A 21,018-nucleotide genomic window follows, 5' to 3' on the forward strand; every position below is an offset into this window, starting at 1 on the left:
CTTTTCTTTGAAAAGCGGCCCCGGGGCGTTGAATCGTTGGGTTGGTAGGAGGAAGTTTGTTGGTGTCGTTTTGGGTTCCGTTAAAAAAAAAAGCAACGCCACATCGAAGCTACACACGTGAATTGTTTAACAGAAGACGCGATATGGAATCGCTTTTCGGTGCGGCCTTGCGTGCCGCGTACCACAATATTCTTGCCTTATGGTTCTGACAGCAGAAAGAAAAAGCTACGGAGAATAAAAAAAAAAAAACTTCATATTGTTTTGGGTGAAGTTGTCCTTTTTTTGGTCCATCTCCAATTCCAAAGCTTCACTTTTTCTGGCTTTATGCCCCACTAAAGCATCACGAAACAATTTCTTAAGGGAGGGGATGATGGAGGTGTGCGTGACAAGGGGTGTTGAAAATTCATGATTTAGCAGCCTTTATTCGCGTGTTCCTGCTGTCTTTGTCGGGGACTGAGGGGGGAGGGTGGATAAATTTATTGTGGCCATTGTTTTGATGCAGAAACGAGCTTAAGCGTCTCAAGGCCACTCGTGTTGAGGCATCCTGCAGCAAGGGTACCATCACCCTTGGACTTTTGGGATTTGGATTCTCGACCGAAAGCCAAACCAATCGACCGGATAAGGGAAGGCTTACAAGGAGATCATCCGGAAGGTGAAATGAATTCACCCTGTGGGAAGTCCACGTAAAACATCATTTTCAAGGATTCTAATACCGTCAGAATCGTCGAAAGTGTTTCGTAATCTTCTATGTGGGTTTTATTTGTTTATGCTTTTTTTTTATCTTGAAATATGAGAGATTGCATGCAAGGCAAATCATTGAAAAGACAGTTTTTTTGTTTTAAGACAAAATAAATTAAATAAATGTTCTAGTTTGATGTTTTCGGTGTAATTTCATAATGCATGTCAATTATCAGATGCTGTAGCAAAGTAGCAAAAATTGTTTTCAAATAGCTGTCAAAACCAAAGTTTTCTCTTTTCATACACCACCAATAAACGAATAACAGCTGTCTGGTTTGATACTCCCCGATGCCCATATCGCTGTCGCCTTTGGGAAGAAGAATTTAATATACAACATACTTTCGCTAATAACAATTTGAAAACCTTGCTCTCGGTGCCGTCGTCCGATGGTTTACGATGAAGCTCACAGCTGTGTCTACTTTGCTACGATCCTGAAGCCCACAGTTGGGTGAAGAATTTTCATAAATTCCATCCAGTGCACCACACCAACCATCAAATATGCAAGAAGTCTATCCATCAAAAGGTTAGCAGGCCCGGGTCAACCGGTTCGCTTTCACATACGATAAATCTCTGCTGTCCAATAGAGGAAGAACAATGCGTTGGCCAACATCATCGTTTTTAATGCGCAACAACACGCGAAACATTGACTTGATTTGAGTTCTTGAAAAGCGAAAGTGCGTGACAGGACATATTTGACACTCTGGACGCTTTTGGAGCATTGTGAATAATTTACCGAATTCATGCAGAACCTCCCGGAACACGGAGGTTTTGAAGGATGTAGGATGAATAATTCTACTGAATTCTTTTTCTGAGAACAAAGCGCAGAAAAGATCTCGAAATCCTGAAACAAAAAAAAACAAAAAACAAGCAAACTGTTGTAGCTACAGAGCATAATTTCAAAAGTATCACGTTTCATGCGAAAAAGACAAAAAAAAAAAGACACAACAGCTCCCAGATGGGACCTAAAACAGTGAAGAAACAAAATGATGGTCACGTTTCAAGGCACGAATAACAAACTACATCGTTTTGTCCTTTTTTTGTGGTTGATACACGGAATTTATAGACATCCGGAGACAGAGAGATGTTTTCGGCAACCGATTGGGTGAGTTTAATTGTGCTTAGCTGTGCTTCTTCCATTTTCGCTAGATCAGCCATCAAGCGATCTGCTGCCGAAAACGTCATGCCCAAGACCATCGTCCAGGCTTCTCGGTCAGTTGTCAGTTTGACCACCACGATGGTACGGATGAACTCGTCTAACAGGGACTTGGTTGGTTGGTTGAATACAAACGATCCAATTCCGATGGAGAACCATCATCCTAAAGGAAATCTAGTGTCCGGAGTGGGTTGTCCTGATTTCCGGCGAACCTGGGCGCAATCAATATCGGGCACGAGTACGGAGACTTACAACTAGGTCTTCTAGCTCCCGAATACGGGTCAATGTGCCGTTGTGGGTGTCATCTTTTGCCAGTTTTTTTTTCATGCTTTGCTTCTCGGGCATGACATGCAATATTCCTAGCCACAGAACCCTAATCCAATACATTCGCCGTTAGGGATGCACGTCCGAGTAAGGCAGGGAGTTTGCTTCATCACGAAGGGATTATTCTCGTCTCGTATCAGTTCACCTGCGAAGGTCAAACTACTACAACAACGTTATCGTAGGATCCAACCATTGAAGGTTATCTGGGAGCATTGAAACGATACACTTGACGTCCATCCATCGTTAGGCTGACTAAGCAATCGATGAAGTACTGACGAGTCCCTTTTTGGATCCTTTTTTTGCTGGTGTTTGTTGCTCTTGGATCGATTCCTTTGACCTGAACCATTTTTTGATTGAGTGTGGATTGAGCAGTGAGTGTGCTGTACGAGATTGTACGATTAGGCTGTCGACTTCCAAAAATGTTGTTATGATCCAATAAAAAGTGAACCTTAGTTATCGCTGCTTGTGTAATCCATCCAGGATAATTTGATTAAGTCAAGAATATGGAGAATAATTACATCCTTAATGAATGCAACCCTTAAAGGGATATATTGTTGCGATTCCTAATGTCATTTTCTGCACAAAAATAGTACTCTAGGAGCTTTCTAATTTGTACCCTGCGCATCGTGGTAATTGAGGACTGTTGAATTGAGTTCTGATGAATTGAGTTCTGATGAGTACGAGGTTGTTACTTATTCTGATGACTTTAGCTACCATTCATGCATATTAAACACACACGATAGCGCAAATGTCTTATAATTAATAAGGGCTCGCAGATTGCGTTTTCGTCGAGAAGTTCCAAGCCTTAGTTTCCTTACTTGCATATCTGGTTGGTATAATTTAGTTTGCTAGCCCAATCTAATCAGTATCTTCCGCTTCTTCCATGTGGATGAATCATAATCTTTGATTCATAATGAATGAAGCCGAACTTTTTTTTATCCTTTCACTATCCAGCTTACGTATCGCCGTTGCTGGTGTATCATATTTTCTTACACTTCAAATTGCCTCATTTACGATCCTCAAAAAAAAAGGGAAAGAAAACGCTTGGCTAAAATAACGCCAATAAGAATTCTGAAAATAAAATACCTCTTTCTGTCAAACGGGAACAGTGATGGGTGCTGGTCCTGCAGCCGCAACAGCCTGCCAAAAGCAAAGAGATTGATCAGAATCAACATGAAATCGAAACTTTAAGATGCACAAAGATGCAATAGTAGCAGCAGCTGGAGGTTGGAGTGTTGCGGCAGTGAGGCGTACAGTGCAAAAGTGTGAATTTTGATGCTTATTCATTTATGTTTATGATGTTTTTATTTACACCTCAAGCGGGGATGTCTCCTTCGTGTGTGTTTCTTGTATTTGTTTCTTTCCATCGGCGGTTTCCTGTTTCCCAATCATCTCCCGGAGAAGCTGCCAAAAACGCTTTTCTCCTTCTTCTTCCATAGCAGTTTTCTTCGGCGGTGTGTGATGCATTTATTTTGTCTTACGCTCGGGCCCGCTCTTGTTTGGTGTCTTGTTCGGGGGCACACTTATGCTGGGATCTTTCATTTTTAATTTAATCCCGAGACGTTTAATTTGGCTCGTTGGCTCGATTTTTGTCCCTGCTCCTTCCTACTTTGCCAACGAATGCTTTTTTTTTGCCGTGTGGCAGGATGAAATTCCACAAGGACACACGGAGTGGGGGCTCTGGGATATTCTTTTTATTGCTCAACAGCACCAACGTCTTTTGGTTGGCAACCTTCCCAGGCTTTTAGCACCACACTCGACACTGGCCACTGGGTTAGCTTTGGTGGTACGCTTTTTGTAAGGAAATACGCCTCAAACGAGGAGAACTTGTCCGGAGCGTTGCTCGTAAACAGCTTGGTGTGATTTAAATTTACGCCATTCTGTCCTCCTGAGGCTATAGAGGATCGGGAGGTACTGTGCAGGATGCGTACAAGAGGTTGGATATTTAAGCCGTGGCCACGATTCGCGCCTGAAACCGGGAGGCCTGCGAGCGATATTTTCATCATGCGGTTTGTTGGTTATTTTATTTGCATTCGCACATCGCTGTCAGATCAATTTTTCATCTTTACCTTACTCCCTCGGAAGGGTGGAGATGTTATCACGTAACAAAAAACGAATTTTATTCATCTTTTGCATTTCACGCGGCTGGCATTAGTATCCGACAAGAAGCCTTGGAGAAATTAAATCCTTTACGCAATTTAATTAATACCATGCGCTTTGGAGATCTGGACAATGCACGAATGGGAATTGATGTTGTTAATTATATGAAGAATTGTTAATTCATTTAACTCTTGGTAGGCTAAGAATTCAGCAGTCAATGAAAAGAATAAAATGTTAAAAAATGATGAAAAAATTATCGTCAGTCTACTACCAATCCATCAGTTATACTCAAATTCCATATTCCTATCGTGTTGAATGCACTTTTGTTTTTACAAAATTTTGTTTCTTTTTTATGTAGACCGTTTTTTTATGCTGGTTGAAACCCTAACAGTGTGGAATATCTTTTAACACGCAAAGTGAGGCCAATGCTGCTGCCAGTAGTAACCCCTCTTTACAGTTAAGCGGATGTGTGTAACGGCTAACCGTCGGACGCCGTACGTGAAAGTTCTGCCCTTGCCTGATGATAGTGAGTGTGTACCAGTGTTTACCTGTTGTTTCCACATGGTAAAGTTTCCGTTTGTTAGCATTTTTATAAATAACTTGTTATGCTAACCTATCAGAGGCTGGATAAGCGCAATATGTTTTTGCAAAAATCGGATGAGCTTCGAGCGGAAGTTTTGACGGTGCTTTTTAATTATTCGCAACATGTGTCGGGTCGGTTGGGCGGGAAAGCTTCAAACAATGTCTGGTTTAAAGTTTGTTTTAAATTTATTAAATCAAAAAATGCTTTGTTTGATACGTTGATTTACAGAGAAGGCATTGTTGGAAATGGAATAAAATGTTGAAAAATGAAACATTTATTTTTTTCGAGTGAATTCAGCAACTCGTACGTACTCATTCTTTTGCATTTGAAATGGAATGTACCACGAGACAGGGGAACTGGCAGGAAGCGAAATACCGGAGGAAGCAGGATCCTTCAGAAATGCCTCGAAATTACTCTCCAGGCGCTGATTACCGTTAATTTGGAATGAGATTTTTGAGTTAATTTCCCCCTCATTTTCAAATGTTTCATCGTTGCCGAGTTTGCGGAAGCTGCGGAATGCGGACTTAAGAATCCTGCAAATGGGCCTGAAACAGGGTGAGGCATTCAAAGGAAACATTCATTGAGAGAGAGGGAGAGGCGTCCTCCGTCAGGGGGCAGTACAAATTAAGACGCAGCGCGTTCCGCCCTGTGACTAATTTATCATTGCCATCGTTCACGGTCAGTTTTTCCTTTTTTGTGTGCATTTCACATGTGCACACGAGCACCACGTCCTTTCTGTGTGTCGGTTGTGTGGTTGACCAGTAGATCATTCATTGCAGGGAACATGTACTCCGCCTTCGAAGTTCGGCTGCAGCTGCCCCGGTGCAGCAATGCGGATGAATGCAGCAGCAATTCTGGGAGGAGGGAAAAATGATTGCGGGAGAGCATAATAGCCGGAGCTAATAAATAAGAGAGCGAGACACATACAAACACACCGACTGCATTCGTTGTGCATAGCTCGAGACGAAAAACCCACAAAAACCACAGCACGTTCCGTCCGTTTTTCGGGTAGTTCTGAAGTTTTTGTGTGCTCCTGCAGAAGGACACACGAGATCGTAACGAATCAATAAAATAAATACAATCGATGACGCACAACGGTCAACGGCGGCTGGCAAGTCACCTCCCGGCTTTAACTAGTTTTGGGACGCCCAGAACACAGCGAAAGGCGAAATAGATGAAGTTCAAAAGTGTGCTTGGTGTAGGATTTTTGCCTGTGCCTTGGTGAGGGAAAAGAAATTTATCATTTGCCCTCAAACTGGTAGAGGTGTTCCGAGGGATTGGTTCGCGTGTTTCGACGTACACGTGCACACCTGCCTAAGGGAGGAGACACCAGCATCCGAACCCATTACTCATTTCGATTGACTTCTAGTTTAATCCGAGCGAAACACGTCAGTACATTGTGAACGTTCAACAGGGATCTAATACACGGGTTTATGAGAATTAAAATTGAACACGATTTATTCCTATACAATTGGGGTGGTAAGCTGTACACAGCTTACTGAGGAATATCTTTATACGATAGGACCAAATTCTTGGCATTTTTCAATGCTGGCCAGTATGTCCTTTGCCTCGAGTGGGAACCTTGACGTGTCGCGGGACACACAGGCCCACATTCGGAACCGCAGTGAGTCTACCTCTTTGCACAGCAGCTGAAGCAGGGTGGCGTACTCCTTGATGGCCGTACAAGGGATGAGTTCAGAAAATTCCGTATGCTGTAACGAAATGATATGTTAGTTTTCTACCTTGTGCGATCATCAACCAAAAAAAAAAAAAATGCTTACCTCCTGCAAGCATTGATTGGCCAGCGGTGTATCGAACAACGATATGCGGTAGCAAGTCTTCAGATAAGCGTTAGTATCCTCTAGGAAGAACTGCATCTCATAGATCACCTCCACTATCGCTTCCATCAGAAACTTTTCTCGCTCAAGCTCTGCATTAATACACGTCAGCAAACTCATTTCGCCCGAAAACAGATACTGTTCTATCTTTGGGTAGTAAGTTTCGAAGCAGAAGTCACCGTACTTTCCTCGCTGGACCAACACCTCCGATAGGCGCTTGATGGCAGGTTCGATCGGTGGGTAGAAATTATTGAGTAGATTATTGATGTATTCGATGGCATATGCGACTAGTGTTTTGTACGCATTGAGAACATTGTCTTCAATACCAGATATGATTTTGCGGTACACTGTATCGATCTCGCTATACTTCATTAGAGGCGGTGTGGTTAGTGCAATGAAAACCTGAGCAAACTGACCAATTCGTTCGTTCACTAGTGGAATTTCCGTGTCTACGAGCGTCTTCAATCGCTGCAAGAAGTTTATAATCTTCTCATATTCCTTCAGCATCTCACTTTCCCACAGCTCAGACAGTGTGGTACCACTCGAAACGGCAATGCCGGTCTGGATGAATACATTCGCCTGATTGATAGTACGTGCCGACTCAATAGCGGAGAAGGATGCTGCTGGCAGATCCGTAGCGAGTTGCAGCGTTTTCGTTTGCACTAACACCACCATGGAAGGTTTCACGTAGTTCTGAACGTTCGAGGAAGTTGCACGATTAGTGCGAGCATTTATCACGGCTGCCCGGAGTGTAATCAAAGCGTTACGAAGCTCGGTCAGCGTTGCCTTGATGGTGTTAAGGATGTCATTCAGTTCGGTACGCACGAAAATACTAACTTTCGTCTGTACAGCGGACAGCAGGGTTTGTGCACTGCCAGTAATGAACGTAGACATGGCGGTTATCTTCGTATCAGCATCTCCAAACAGATCCTCCGCAGGACCCACGTCGTTCAGTGCCAGTGTACCGATAGACTGAGCGATGGGTAGAATAAACCCTACAATCTGCTCGTACATCGCCTTGAGGGCAGCAGCTGCATCGTTAAACGCTGGCGAAGGCCCCTCGAGAGCGATGTCTCCATACGCACTGGCGATCCCATTAGCTTCATCGCGGATTCGGCGTGCATACTGTTCCACTATGGTAGCTCCAGAAATAGCAGGCGTTATACCAAAGTCTCCTCGAACGGTATTAATCTAAGGGTGAGAATTGAATCAAAAATTTGTAAAACTAGTTCCCTAAGCTATTACCTCAAAAAGCACTAACGCTAGCGCTATATATCGAAACCAATGCATCCTGTGACACTTGGATGTAGACTGGAGGGTACTGGCATTTTTGCTGAGCACATTTTCAAAGCTTGTGTGAACTGTTTTCGAACAGCTATCGCAAAAATATTCGCACAGCTCCAGAGTATCCGAAGAGATGCATCCACAGCACATATGGCAACGGTAGCCGTTATGTAAATATTAACCTCAATCCAGAGCAACGTGCTGTTTTGGGTTTTGGGGCAAGTTGACATGTGTTAGCACAAGTGTTAAACGGTTGGGTCATAACGTGTGCTAAATAGCTCCAAGATTTAAGAAGTTCCAGATCTTTTCGAGAATCAAAACAAATCAGTGTTTCAGTTCTAGTCGCTGAACCGGGTGAACAGCTAGTGAAAGTCTCATCTCAGCTCGTGATTACGGTTCACTTAATAATACACCATCTTATGGGCTGTGTTGCGAAAAGCCCTCAAACATCCAACACATCCGTCGCCTGAATCATCTTTCGCGCTACACACAACAGCAGAGCACATTATGCAAGTCCTCTGAATACACGGAAGCTTCTGTGTTGCTATGTTTGCTCCCTTAGAAAGTCTCTAGAAAAGCGTCCCTGGAGAGCGCAGTGTGAAGGGGAGGCAGTAATTTTGTTTGCTTCATAAACAAATTTATTAAAGTTTGTCTTCCCCGAACGGCGAGTAGTGAGTTCTCTTCCCTCTCCGGTGTGTGTGCAGTTGACGCTCGCACTGACGAAGGGAAAGTAGTTTGCAAGTTGTTAGCTGGAAGCCTTCAACAACGTTTTTGCGTTTGGTTCGTCGTCTTCGTCCTAGCTACCCGTCATGATGGAGCACGAGAGCGGCGAGAAATATAATATCATTATGTTGATTTGGAATCTTATCAGTTATCAAGAGCGATGAAAGTGAAGCGAAGTTTGCGAGCAAGAGTTGTTTTCAGATTGATGTCAGTTACGGCCGTTGGCAGTTTGTTTGATGGAATTCTTCTCCAAGATGCCATGGATGCTAAATTGAGTAACTGCAAAGCTGCAACTGCAAAGGAATGCAAGCAATTTAACCTTGATTGTGTAGTCGCGAACGGAAAGAATTGGAACACTTCTTGACCTGGATTTGGTGAGGTTCAAGAGCATTATTTTTTTTTCTTCAGAGCATAGCAGAGACGTGAATACACTTGATTAAACACAGCTAAAGAGGTGCACCAAATGTGTGGTAAATGGTTGAATCCGTGCTATCGATTCAAACAAACGATCTCTCTGCCAAGCCGTGAAACGATCGGATCAATTTCAGAACAACACTATCACACTGGCCGCTTTCTCCACGCAGAAGCAACCGTGGATGATTGATTGAATTTTCTAATCTAAGACAATGTATCCACCCGGCCGCCCTGTCTTCAGTGCTCCTGCTCTCTGCATACCACCTTCCGGCCTGTGTTTCGCGCCGTACTACTGGCTTGGATTTTCTCTCGTAAAAAAAAAAACTCGGTGACTTTGGTGTCGTTATCGGCGCGAACGGATCGCGTCGCCTTTTGCACCACACATGACACGCGAATCCGTCTCGTTCGCAACCGTGAGCGAGAGACAAGATGCGGACGGGTCGACATGTCGTTCGCGTTCGCCCTGATTGCTGTCAGATCGACCGAGCAAAGCGCGCGTCACACATATTTATCCCCGGCCCTGCTTATGTGATTTATCCCAAACGCTATATGCTGCTGCCGTTCGTATTGCTGTTGCCATGTCTCTGGCTCTTCGAACCGGGCATTGGTAGGAAATTTCATGCAAGAGACATCAAAAAGCATATGCTACACAGTGCTTTTGCATCGTCAAGCCATGGAAGGATAACACACCGTGTGTATGTGGGTGGATACGAAGGTGGGCAACGGGTAAAAGGGAGAAAACAACACATTTTACCTTTACCATGTTAAGCGCTACATCCGTCAATCATCTTTCCGCCATCATTGGATTTGGTGCGAGAGGAGCTTCCACTTCCAGAGTCCTGGTTTGTTGTTCTTTCTCTCTTTTCCCTTTTCGTTTGGGAGGTTTGAAACTTCCCCATCAGTAGAATGGAAAGATCAGATCCAGGGAAATTATGGGGCTGGGTTGTTTTCCTTTTTTCCCACTTCTTCATTCATTCCCTTGCGGTGTCGTTCAATTTTGCGGCGCACCGTTTTGCCGGACAGATTTCATCTCCTGATTTCGCTTTTCAGGGTTTTCATCCATTTGTGGAATGGATTCGCCAAAAAGAGAGAGAGAGTGTGTGTGTGTGCGCCTGCTGACTTGAACCCAGAGGCTCTTTAGGGCTCGTTCCGTATGATCGGAGCAGTTTGATAAGGAAAAAACCCTCCTGAGGATGTGTCTGTGTGTACGTTAAAGTGCACGGAGGGAATATAAATATGAAAACATTACTATCAACGAAGTGTTGGGGGTTGGGTGACAAGGAAAAGCGCAAGGATAGGAAACCGGCAGGCCGAAAGAGCATATGCGTACTACATAAACAAACAATAAAAATAAAACATAACCACATTTTCCCGTGTACTTTCCACTGCTGCAGCTTGGATCTTCGTCCCGCATAGGGTGGCTTAGCTTGAGTTTTCCATCCATCATGCGCCTGTTTTTACCCCTGGCTAGAAAATGTTACACTTAGACATCCTTTGGAACTGTCAAACAAGGATTCCCATTCCCATTTTAAACCAAAGTTCGAGGCTTATGCTACGCGCTATTGCGTGAGTGTTCATTAGCATGCATGCGTTGGTTTTTCATTTTATTCGAGAATCGGGAAACGATAAGTGAGCGAAAAAGGTAAATACTCGTTGTATGGTGGGTAGTTGCAAAGGACACAATCATCAATCCATCATTTTCACTCCAGTTATTTGGTGAGGAATTTCGTTCAAAAATTTAAAATATCGCAAGGCATTGCAAGGAAATAATTCTCATCACTTTCTGCCTACACTAACAATGTTAATCGAATCTTAGCATGGCCTCTAATGACTGTCCAGCAATCGATTTTTTTTATCGCAGAATAAGGTGCAATGTGAGCGTAAAAGATAGAATCTGAAAAAAAAAGAAAGGTTAAAACGCACTCAACACCTTGAAGACAATCGAATGCTAACAAGCTTCCATTAGTCCACGCCATTACTCCTCCGGCTATTGCAGTGGTAGCACTTCCGATGCAAATACCAGTTCTACGATTGTTTTCACCTAGCTGCTCCTCGTGTCTACAGTTGGCCTGTTGGTGGATAAGAAATTATTGCATGCCCGGGCTCATGCATTCCTGCTCACTTCGTCATCATAATCATCATTACCAGAGCACTGAGGAGCACTTCGGGAATAGTTCTCACCTTCGCACACGTAGCGCGATCGCTGCTGTGAAACCACCACTCCTTGATCGATCATCCCTTTATCCCTTTACGACTACTCACTCTCTCGCTATCTCTCGCGTTGGTGCAAAGCAAGTGTGAAGCACATTTCATAAATGAAGCATGTAATTACGACAATTGCATTGTAATAATTTTTAATTCGAACAATTTGATGACCGTGTCGTGTTCGTCCATGTCGTCCACTACGTTTCCTGTAGTATCGTGCTGCTTCCGCGTCTTGCTAGCCTTGCTTGGGGTTCGCAAGAGAGAGCAATTTTTCATCACGTTCAATAGATCTCGTCGCATTCGAGGCCGCTAAATTGCTTCTATTTTTCACTGCACACAAGCATGCGAATGTAGACAAACGGGTGAAAATACGTACACCCGGACACTTCTCTCACACGCTGTTCGTTACGATTGCTCGAATGTGTGTGCAGTGTGTGCACTATTCTTTGAGCTGCAATTGCCACGACGTAAGGGCAGTTACGCTGACAGGCCGAGGGAAGCAGAAGCCTTCTGGCTGGTGGCGCGAAGACGTGAATGTAATTGCGGTTGTTAGAGACGTCACTCACTTCTATTATTTGCAATTTTTATATGTTCATGAATACAAATAATATTGTAATGCTAAACGCGGGTGAGCGATGGGAGGAAGGTGAAAGAGAAACAGGAAGTTCCTGGTGGACTGGTGTCGAGAGGCAGTAGCTAAGGGAAAATGCAGTTGCAAAGAATTTAATTACCACCTAGAGGCTTCGCACGATCTTTCGCTCGTTGTGATTTTATAACTTATTGGTGCTTTGAAGGTGCAACCAACGCATTATGCAACTCCACAGTTTTCGAAGCTGTTGTACACAACACTGGGAAAAAAGTTTTAAAATTAGTTGCGTCCAATAATAAATATTTTAAAAATACTATGCGAGAATGGATTTTTCTTCGTATTTCACAAGCTAGAAGCAAAGCAAGGGACACATAACAAGACCATGTTCAAGTCCTCCTTTTCGAAACGGAACCATACCGGTGTTGAATTGCATTTTCCAGCCCGTCAACCAAAGCGTTTGTTTGCGCTGCAAGGAAGAAGAAACCCATTCCGAAAGCCTATTTCAAACGGGCACAGGAAAAGCTGTGGACATTTAGTGTTTGTTGAACTTCTTCGGTCACAGTCCGTTTTGGTGAGGAGATTGCCAACCCCATCCAACCCCGCCAACCAAGAGCGAATGTCCAAATGCTGCAACTGCCACTCGAGATCACCCAGCGAGCGTCAACTGCTAACGCCTCGCAATCGCCCCCTTTTTTACTGCAAGTCCTCGGGGTCAGATTGAAGTGTGACATCTAAGCGGCAACAACAGAAAAAAAAACGAACAAGAAATCCAAATCGTCTACACACTGCTGTTGGATGTTTGTCGAAGTTTTTCCCTCCGGTCAGTGGGCTAGACCGTAACTCGGACGGACCGACTCTCGCTTACTGTCGTCTTCTTGGGCGATCGGTTGACCCCCACTCACTCTGTAGTCTTTTTTTTTTTCGTTACAAAAGGCTTCAAACGTTCTGGAGAGCTTCGGTACGCATTCCAACGGTGGCAAAACTGCAGCTTCTCCAGTTTCACAACCGATCACCACCGACCAGCAAGCGGTTATTTGCATAGGAAAACAAAAGAATATGCAATTTATTTGCCAAGTGGCCGTTTCACATCGCACAGAGTTCGGTCGGAAGAAAACGGGTAGAAGGTGTTGAAGGTGTTGTTTGTGTGCAGGTCTCGTTGAGATGTACATCAGCTGGACGAGTTGAGTTGTGCGGTTTTTTTTTTGCGTTACTCTATTTGCTCATACGAAGCAGAAGAACCCACACACGAGATACGGCTTCTTTGCTAAGGCGCATTTTAATGGACAACGCTCACCCGACATCGGCGTCTGACGTTTGATAAGTTGCATGTACTCTTCTCGGCACTGCACTGTGTGCTCGGTGGTGTATTTCCAACTTCAACTCGGGACTTCGATCGGCAGGTGAAGTTGGCCTGGGACGCTCGCTGCGGATACGAACACGTTCATAAGTTCATAAGCAATTCATTATAAATTTCCCCTCATTATCACCATCGGAGGTTAGTCGTTCGTGGGGTCGTGCGTAACGGCAACATGCGTGGAGTCGCAGGAAAAGAGCATATATGTGTACATGCAACGTCTCTTCTGGGAAGTGGTAAATGCAAACGCCAGAACCATCACCACTGCTGCTGCTGTTTGCTGCCGTTCTGCGAAAAACTGGAAAATCTTCCGGATGGAATCGAACTTATCTTCACAGTTCATCGTCTGTGTCACATGTTAAACAGTGGCGGTCTCACATGGCGTGTCCAGAATGTCCACCCAGAACGGTTGGGTCACTTGGAAACGTTGTTCTGAGGAGCTGTGAATAATTTTACTGTGTGTCGTAATTTGGTTGATATTTTATTACTTAAATACTTTGAGTGTTTGTTTCATGTGTTCGTTCGCTCGATGTGGGACTTCATATATTTTTGTCAATTTCTACAACTTGTAAATGCGTGTTTCATTTTATTGCATACCTTTTTAATATTTTTACTTGTTTGTTGTATATTTATGCTGTGACAGGGTTAGTCTTAGTGGGCTGAATTTCATCTTAAAATATCCCAAAACCCCTTTGAAGTCCTTTTTACTCTGCCAATGAAGCTAGCCAACTTACCAAAATGACATTACCCAGCTTCCCGGAGAATACCGTTCCCCCGCCAATCCTGGATCCTTGTTCCGCCCTTGGATTCTCTTCCCTCCCGGCGTTGGTTTGTAAGCTTCATGTTCTATCCACTAATTTACATCTTGATTAATTAATTAAAATTTTTCTCATCTTTCACCTTTCGCAACGGGTGAACGGGAAAGATCGTTCCCTTACCCGGGTACACGAACAAGGCTTCCTTTCGGCTGCAGCTTCACAGGAGCGAGAGGACGGAATTCGTGTGATAAAAATCTTCAACCCCGTCCGAGGTGGCCAGCACCCGTTTCGGTGTTATTCGACGCCATGTTTGCAAAGTGATAATTACCGTCGAATGGTGTGTGTTGCCTTTTTTCGTTGTGTTTAACATTTCTCTCTTGTGTCATTTCTTTCATCCATTCTTTGCACGGGGTTTGTTTGAGACTGCACAGTGACCCTCGCATATGATCGAACGGATCGGGACTGGGATTGAATATTTTTCCGTAATCGAAGAAGGAGATGTTGGGGTTTGGGTAGGGTTTTCCTTTTCGCACAAAAATATTGCCTACATTCTGTGTCGCCTTCCAGTAGTAGTCGCCCGGGGTTCTGGCCGTGCTCATAACAGGGTCAAGCAACTTCGGCGTTGGTTCTTGCTAGCGCCGTTGAGTGAGTGGATGGAAAGTGTCAGTGTTAACGAGAAAATTATAATTATTCCTTTTTCCCGGAGGGCCTTTTTCGGTGCTCGGTAGGAACGGTGGTGCCAGGATCGCTGCTGACGCAAATGCACCAAACAGGGCGAGCTGCAGTTAGCGGAGGCGAAGCTACTGGATGATGGAGGTGCCATTTTGTCCCGCAGCACCTAATCATGGCGGTTTGATCGCCGCTCCATTACCGTGACCACACGTTCGCCTTCAATGTCCGGAGGACTCCGGAAGCCTCGCGTGGTGGGCGGTGTGGTGTGGGATTAGTAATTTATGTAGGCAACATCGACCACCTTTCCTACGGTGGGACACCTTCCGGAGGGCAGATTGCAGCATCCAGTTCCGCTCGTTCGGTTCGTTCCGCCCTGTGTTCGTGTGCTGTGAGTGCATTAGAATTGAACGCATTGTCAGCCGGAACGGCCGAAGCCAATGTGGAAGTGATTGGAAGCAGTGCGACATAAGGAAGGAGAGAAAGTCATGTCCTCGAGGGATACCGTAGGGATTTATGCATACTTTTGCGCCTGGCTATGGGCTTTGATTGGCATCGATGACACATATCCATGGAGAGCGCTGCTGGCTGGCTGGTTGGTGGTCAGCAGCGAAGCTTAATTGGTGTGAAGCGATAAAATTCCGACCTCGAACAAGACGGTCCCGTTTCATGATGGCGATGTATGTGATGCATGCTGGCGGTTTGTGGTGTTAATGGTGGCGAAAGATGCTGAAATGGTGGCCACCGAGGGTTCTTTATCGTGCCATGGTTATTTAGCAGGTTAAGAGCTCATTTGTCATACATCAAGGGGGATGAATGTCTATGCTGGAAAATCAAGATAGTGTGAACAGTTCGATGAGGTTTTTAACATGGCGTTATTAATAAAAAATTGTTATTTATGTGTGATGAAGCTAGGTATCAAAAATCTTATTTAGCTTTAGTCATTTTCATGTTGTATTTATTTTTACGTATTTGCTTATTTCATCTTTTCCTCTTAGTTTCTAGTGACTGAGTGACATTTGTTTGTGTTTTTCTTTATTGTATTTAAATAAAAAAATTTAAAACGATTTTTGCTTGATTTATTTATTTTTTTATATTAATTTTCTTTTCTGATTTCTTTCTCTTTCCAGATGATGGCAAAACAAGGTAAAAAAATCTACCAAAAACCAACTGGTTGTTGCTTCATGTGACAAATTCAACCTTCTCTTAGAACGTCGTCGGTCCGCCTTTTCGTAGGCACTTTCCGTTTGCGTAAAATAATAACGAATTAATTATATCGTTTCGCTCGGTATAGCTCATTACTTCTGTGTCACAGCACAATGCTTAATTTCGTTTAAGATTGTTTTTCTTTACCTTCGTTCATTCTCTTCGTTGGTTCGTTGTTTTTTTTTTCCCTCCCGCACGAGCAAAAACATTCGCATGAAAGCCAAACACACAATTTACCTTCTAATTAAACCGTTTAAGAAAGACCCGCACGAAGACGCTGTTGGATGGTTGGCGTTAAGGAGGAAAACAATAAACAGAGCTTCTGCAAATGGGAAAGAGCTGCTGATGAAAGTAATAAGGAGGAGGAATAAAAGCGTGTATTTGGTAAAAAAAAAAAGTTATGCAGCCAGTGTGCGAAGCGAAGAGTCTGAAGACCAAGAGACCTCACCTCACCAGCCAACCGTTCATAGGCCGCGCTTTTTGACATTCATGCACGTTGAGGTGTTCTGTTTTCCCTCCGTTAGAGGAATGCCTTCTAACCAAACTGCCTGGGATTTTTGCAACCTTCCAAATAGAGCGATAGTGTTGGATAATCCGTCTGCCTTGTAAGGTGTCAGACACCTGCATCAAGGGAAGGTCATCCGCAAATGGCACTGGCTTCTACTAGCGCCAAAGAGTGTAACGAGCACCTTATGCTCTCTAGCCCAGGGCTTATGCCATGTTTACCGACATAATGAAAAGAAAATCCCTAAACGGAAAGCTTCGTTGATGGGAGTGAAGCGTAAAAAATGTAAGGAAAAAAGAATCTTAGCACACACACACAAACACACAAAAACCAAAACGTCCCGAAAGCACAGGGCAACTAGTTCGTCTTCGTTTAATGAACGAGCTGAAATATAGCAACAAAAAAGACCAAACGAAACAACAACAAAAAAACGACATGAAACGAAACTAAATCAACAACCACAGCAAAACAGATGGTGTTTTGTGCAACATAAATGAAACGATGCAACAACAACAAAAAAAATTAAAACAAAAATGCTGTTTTTTGCGCTTGGAAGTCGCAGTTCGGCGCGCTGCTGACCATGGTTTGCAATTGCACTAGTTTTTTGCCCTTTCTTCTTATCCTCGAACGTACAATTCCACAGCCACGACGCCAGAAGTTGCTTTTAATATTTTCTTCACTCTTTGGCTCACTCCAAACTTCTTTGGGGATCGGTGGTGTGCATTGCACTGATTTCGGACATGGGCACACCATGCGGGAACGTTGCACCCTGGACATTTGGTCGAACGGGCGGATGGTTAGTCGGGCTTGAGATGCAAATGAATTCATTTGTGGAAGGCTTAGGCCCCCGTGCATTCGGGTGCATCCACCTCATCTGGATGCCGGATTAATTCCCCGTTGCTGCTCGGCGTCCGGCTCCAAACCACTGCATGTACGCTGCTGCTGATCCGTTTACGTTCGTTAAACGCGCGATCCCCTAAATCACTGTCAAAAGCTCCACCTGCAAATGAGTGCACAAACATGCACCAGGACATAACACCCAGCTAGTGCCGTCATGCCTGAGACAAGGTAGCTGATCCAAAGGAAACATTTAAGGTCATTTAGGCAAATGAAAAAAAAAACCACAAGTAAAGCAGGAAGTTGGGTGTAAAAATATAGCCAGATTATTTCTATCATTTCTCGTAAAAAAAATCGCCTGACCTTTTATCAACATCAACGTCGTCAGAGTCACGTAGAATTTCAAACAATTCCCTTTCCCGGAATGACTCCATTTACAGACATAGCTTCGAAATCAAAAAGTCACCTTGAATCATTTTAAAATCGTTTCTACAAATGCACTTCTCAACAAAATCTCATAAAACACACAGCTATCTGTCCCGCGCATAGTTTCACGACTATTGCACAGTAAATACCAGCCCGATTTTCGGGTGCTTAACTTCTCCAGTGGGATGACGAGTCTTCCCACTTCATCACGTAGCGCATATACGCTCGGTTTTTTTAATTACCGCACGAACGACGCTGCAGTTTATAGCGTGACGTGGCGCTTTAAAGGAATTCGGAACAAAGTGCATCGTAAAAGGTGCGGTGCGTTTACATTCACCTGCAATATTGACTATTTCTAGCGGGTGGATTTAAGAGTCCAGTACTTTACTCGGCAATTTGACGCATATTTGGACCACCCTTGGATTTGGGAGAGACGTTTATGTAAGGAAGTTTCTTTTCGTTGATTCGTTGATTTTAAATGCTTTAAATCGTTGACCTTGAAGAAAGAATTTGATATTTCAGTTCCCTTCAGAAGGTGTTTGCGCGTATTGTATGGTTTCTCTTGGGCGTTAGTCGTAATCAGATATGTAAGTGTAGAAAGGAAGCCTGTCGGAGGTGATAATTGAGCTCGCTGGGCTTCTATTTTTGATTTGGAGAAGGTGAAAATCTGTCTATGAAAAGGGTGATCCATCACTTGTTTCGGCAACATCACAAGTCGTAGTAAAGTTACTAAGTAATGAAGTAATGAAAATAGAAGGATATTAATGATGAGTATAGCTTCAGAAAAAGGAAGTATTGGAACCCTTTAGAATTTTAACAAAATAAAAACGTTGGGGGAACGTTTTAAGGCTTCTTCAATTTCATTATTAAACGGAGCCAAATTTTAAACCTATTTTTCATAAATAGAGCCCAAAAAGTTTCATTATTGATTTTTTCCGGCTGCAAAGCATGGATAACTATCCTTTTGCAATTTAATTTATTTTCCTAATGACTATCTTCCACACATTAAATAACACACCAGCATAGCTCACTAACAAGGACTCACCGTGCATGTTGATGGTGCTTTTCTTCATCGAATCGAAGCCCAACCGGCCCGAAACAGGCAGGAGGAGTTTGAGAAGGATGTTTGTTGTGCAATTTCAGCTGTGTTTGATTGCTTTGAATGACAGCTACGTGACAGCCACAGTCACAAGGTATTCGGGTGGAGTCTGGTTCGCAAGCACGGGCAGGTAATATGCACGTCCGGAAGACACGGACATACTACATTCGTCGGATCGTCGTCCGTACACGTGCGTGCCGTTTCAGAATGTGGTTCAGTGGATATTTGGGTCGATGCATTTTTTACAAGGTCACCGTTTGTTCGACGCTGCGTAGTGTTCGTTGCAATCGGATGCACTCACACGATGTGTCGCTCACGTACCGAAAGGGTTGTGATTCAGAATGGCAAGCGAAATGCAGTTCCGGACGGTGCACGCTTCCGTGCGCGCTGTTGTGTTCAGTGGACAGTGGTGACTTTGTTTGTTCTTCGTTACATCTGGAGAGGAGGCGATCAATATTTTGATCGGTGAAGACCGTTAATGAGATAATATCTAGGGAACCGGACGGATGGGTGGTTCATAATGCCGCTGTTGACATTTGTAATGATTGCCCATGTTGCACGGTGGTGCAATTTTGTCGATTATAATTTCATCGATTTCTGAAACGATTGATACGTCACCTGATGACGAGTGGATTGTGTATTGAAGCGCTGTTCTAGAAGCGTGAAGCTTGATGGAAAAATGTGTTTCAATCACTCTTTTACTATTCAAATCAAACGAACTTTAAAGAGTGTTTCCATTGCAAGTCTTTCAATTTAAAGCATTATTTCTAATCATCCCCAAACACAACCAAGAACACTGCCACGAGTAGTGCAAGCATGATTGAAGCACTTTTCTCCATGAAACACGATTATCAACACTCCGAGAACCGACCAAGAAGGTCGGTAGATCGGTCGCCGGCAAAGAGTTTAAAACTGCCAAAGTAATCATCGCCTAACAAACTTAACTCGCTCAACCTTAGCAGAGAAGCAGCAGAAGGCATGAACAGCCCAAGAACCAAGGAACTAACCAACTTTAGTCAGTCACCATCTCTGCTTCTTTCGTCCTGTTTCTCCAGACCGGCCGATGTGTCGGATTGTCGGACGAACCAGACACAGGAATGCCTTCCTTCGCTTGGCTCGTCGTTATCCTTGCGCTGCCTGTGCCTGTTTTCAACTACGAGCCGTCTGTCTATCAGGCGGATTAGCAGAAACTTTTTGACAGAAAACATGGTTACGCAAATAAAATTCCTTCGTCGTTCGAAAGCAAGGAAGAAGGCACAGATAGAGGGAGAGAGAATGGATATAGGAGTTTTGCGAAGAGCATTACTTTACAAGACGCATCCTTACCTACGGCTGGGCGTGCTTAAACTATCTTACGCCCGAACAGTGTCGGCATTGCGGAATAAATCCTTCCATTGATTCGATCCATCGTTGTTTTTTTGGGATCGGATTTTTGGATTGAAACTGTGTAGAAATCCTTGTACTATAATCAAATTAGTCGTGCGAATTGCGTCTAGTTCGGCAGAAGTTTGCAAGCAGGCAGCTAGCTTGGCTCTAAGCTGGTACTTTGTAGTAAAAACGATGCTTTCGGAATGGTTGGGAGTTTTCAATTTTGGAGAGTTTTAAACGACTAAATAATATAGTTGACAAAGGTTTCTTGCTGATGTGATTTGAATCACGTTGTACTACACTTCATTAGGCAGGATATATCGTACTGTGATTCTTTCGAATATTTTGATAGTAAATGTGTGCTATTTTAAATTTTCTTTTCTTGTAGAAAATAGGTTATGTTTTTCAGTATTCACTCACGTCCTTTTATCTTTATTCTAACTCATATACAATTGAAAATTATTTTCCTTTTTTTATGAATCTCAAAATTAAATTCATAAAACCTTTTTACATATTTTTTACTGTTTTGTTTTATGCATATATATTTAAATGTATTGTTTTGTAGCTATATCTGAGCTAACTGCATCCCAATTTTATCAAGAGTACCACTGTTGTTGCGATTATCTGAGCCGACGTTAATTTATCTACCAAACAAACGCCTCCCCTCTAATGACAGCTGTCACTAACGACCGGGCGTATTTACGCAACCTGCTCGCTCTCTGTAGCCCCCTTACACACAGCACAGGTCAGTTAAGTTTTACTTACAATTTTGCTCTACTTTTTTCTGCAGTCACAGGTAGTACCGTCAAATCGTTCGCATTTCGTCTTGTCGAAAGCAACACTTA

The 21,018-nt window shown here is 43.6% G+C and overlaps 2 protein-coding genes across 2 annotated transcripts in view; one reads left to right on the forward strand and one right to left on the reverse strand.

The window, feature by feature from the left end:
* Positions 1 to 21,018, forward strand: part of LOC126567794 (toll-like receptor 7) — a 462,685-nt gene that overhangs the window by 102,285 nt on the left and 339,382 nt on the right. The gene's annotated exons all lie outside the window — the stretch shown is intronic.
* On the reverse strand, positions 6,410 to 8,026 carry LOC126567691 (uncharacterized). Its single transcript, XM_050223907.1, has 3 exons — positions 7,982 to 8,026; positions 6,680 to 7,927; positions 6,410 to 6,610 (listed from the first exon to the last, which is right to left on the reverse strand). The coding sequence occupies exons 1-3, from the start codon at positions 8,024 to 8,026 to the stop codon at positions 6,410 to 6,412; spliced, it is 1,494 nt and encodes a 497-aa protein (XP_050079864.1).

Source organism: Anopheles maculipalpis, chromosome 2RL (genome assembly GCF_943734695.1).
Source record: "Anopheles maculipalpis chromosome 2RL, idAnoMacuDA_375_x, whole genome shotgun sequence".
NCBI lineage: Eukaryota > Metazoa > Arthropoda > Insecta > Diptera > Culicidae > Anopheles > Anopheles maculipalpis.

Excerpts from the sequence above, each read along its gene's own strand:
- LOC126567691 (XM_050223907.1), bottom strand. The coding sequence starts at position 8,026 with ATGCATTGGTTTCGATATATAGCGCTAGCGTTAGTGCTTTTTGAG. Across the intron at positions 7,928-7,981 it reads TAGCGTTAGTGCTTTTTGAG|ATTAATACCGTTCGAGGAGA; the intron begins GTAATAGCTTAG and ends TCTCACCCTTAG. Across the intron at positions 6,611-6,679 it reads CCAATCAATGCTTGCAGGAG|CATACGGAATTTTCTGAACT; the intron begins GTAAGCATTTTT and ends ATTTCGTTACAG.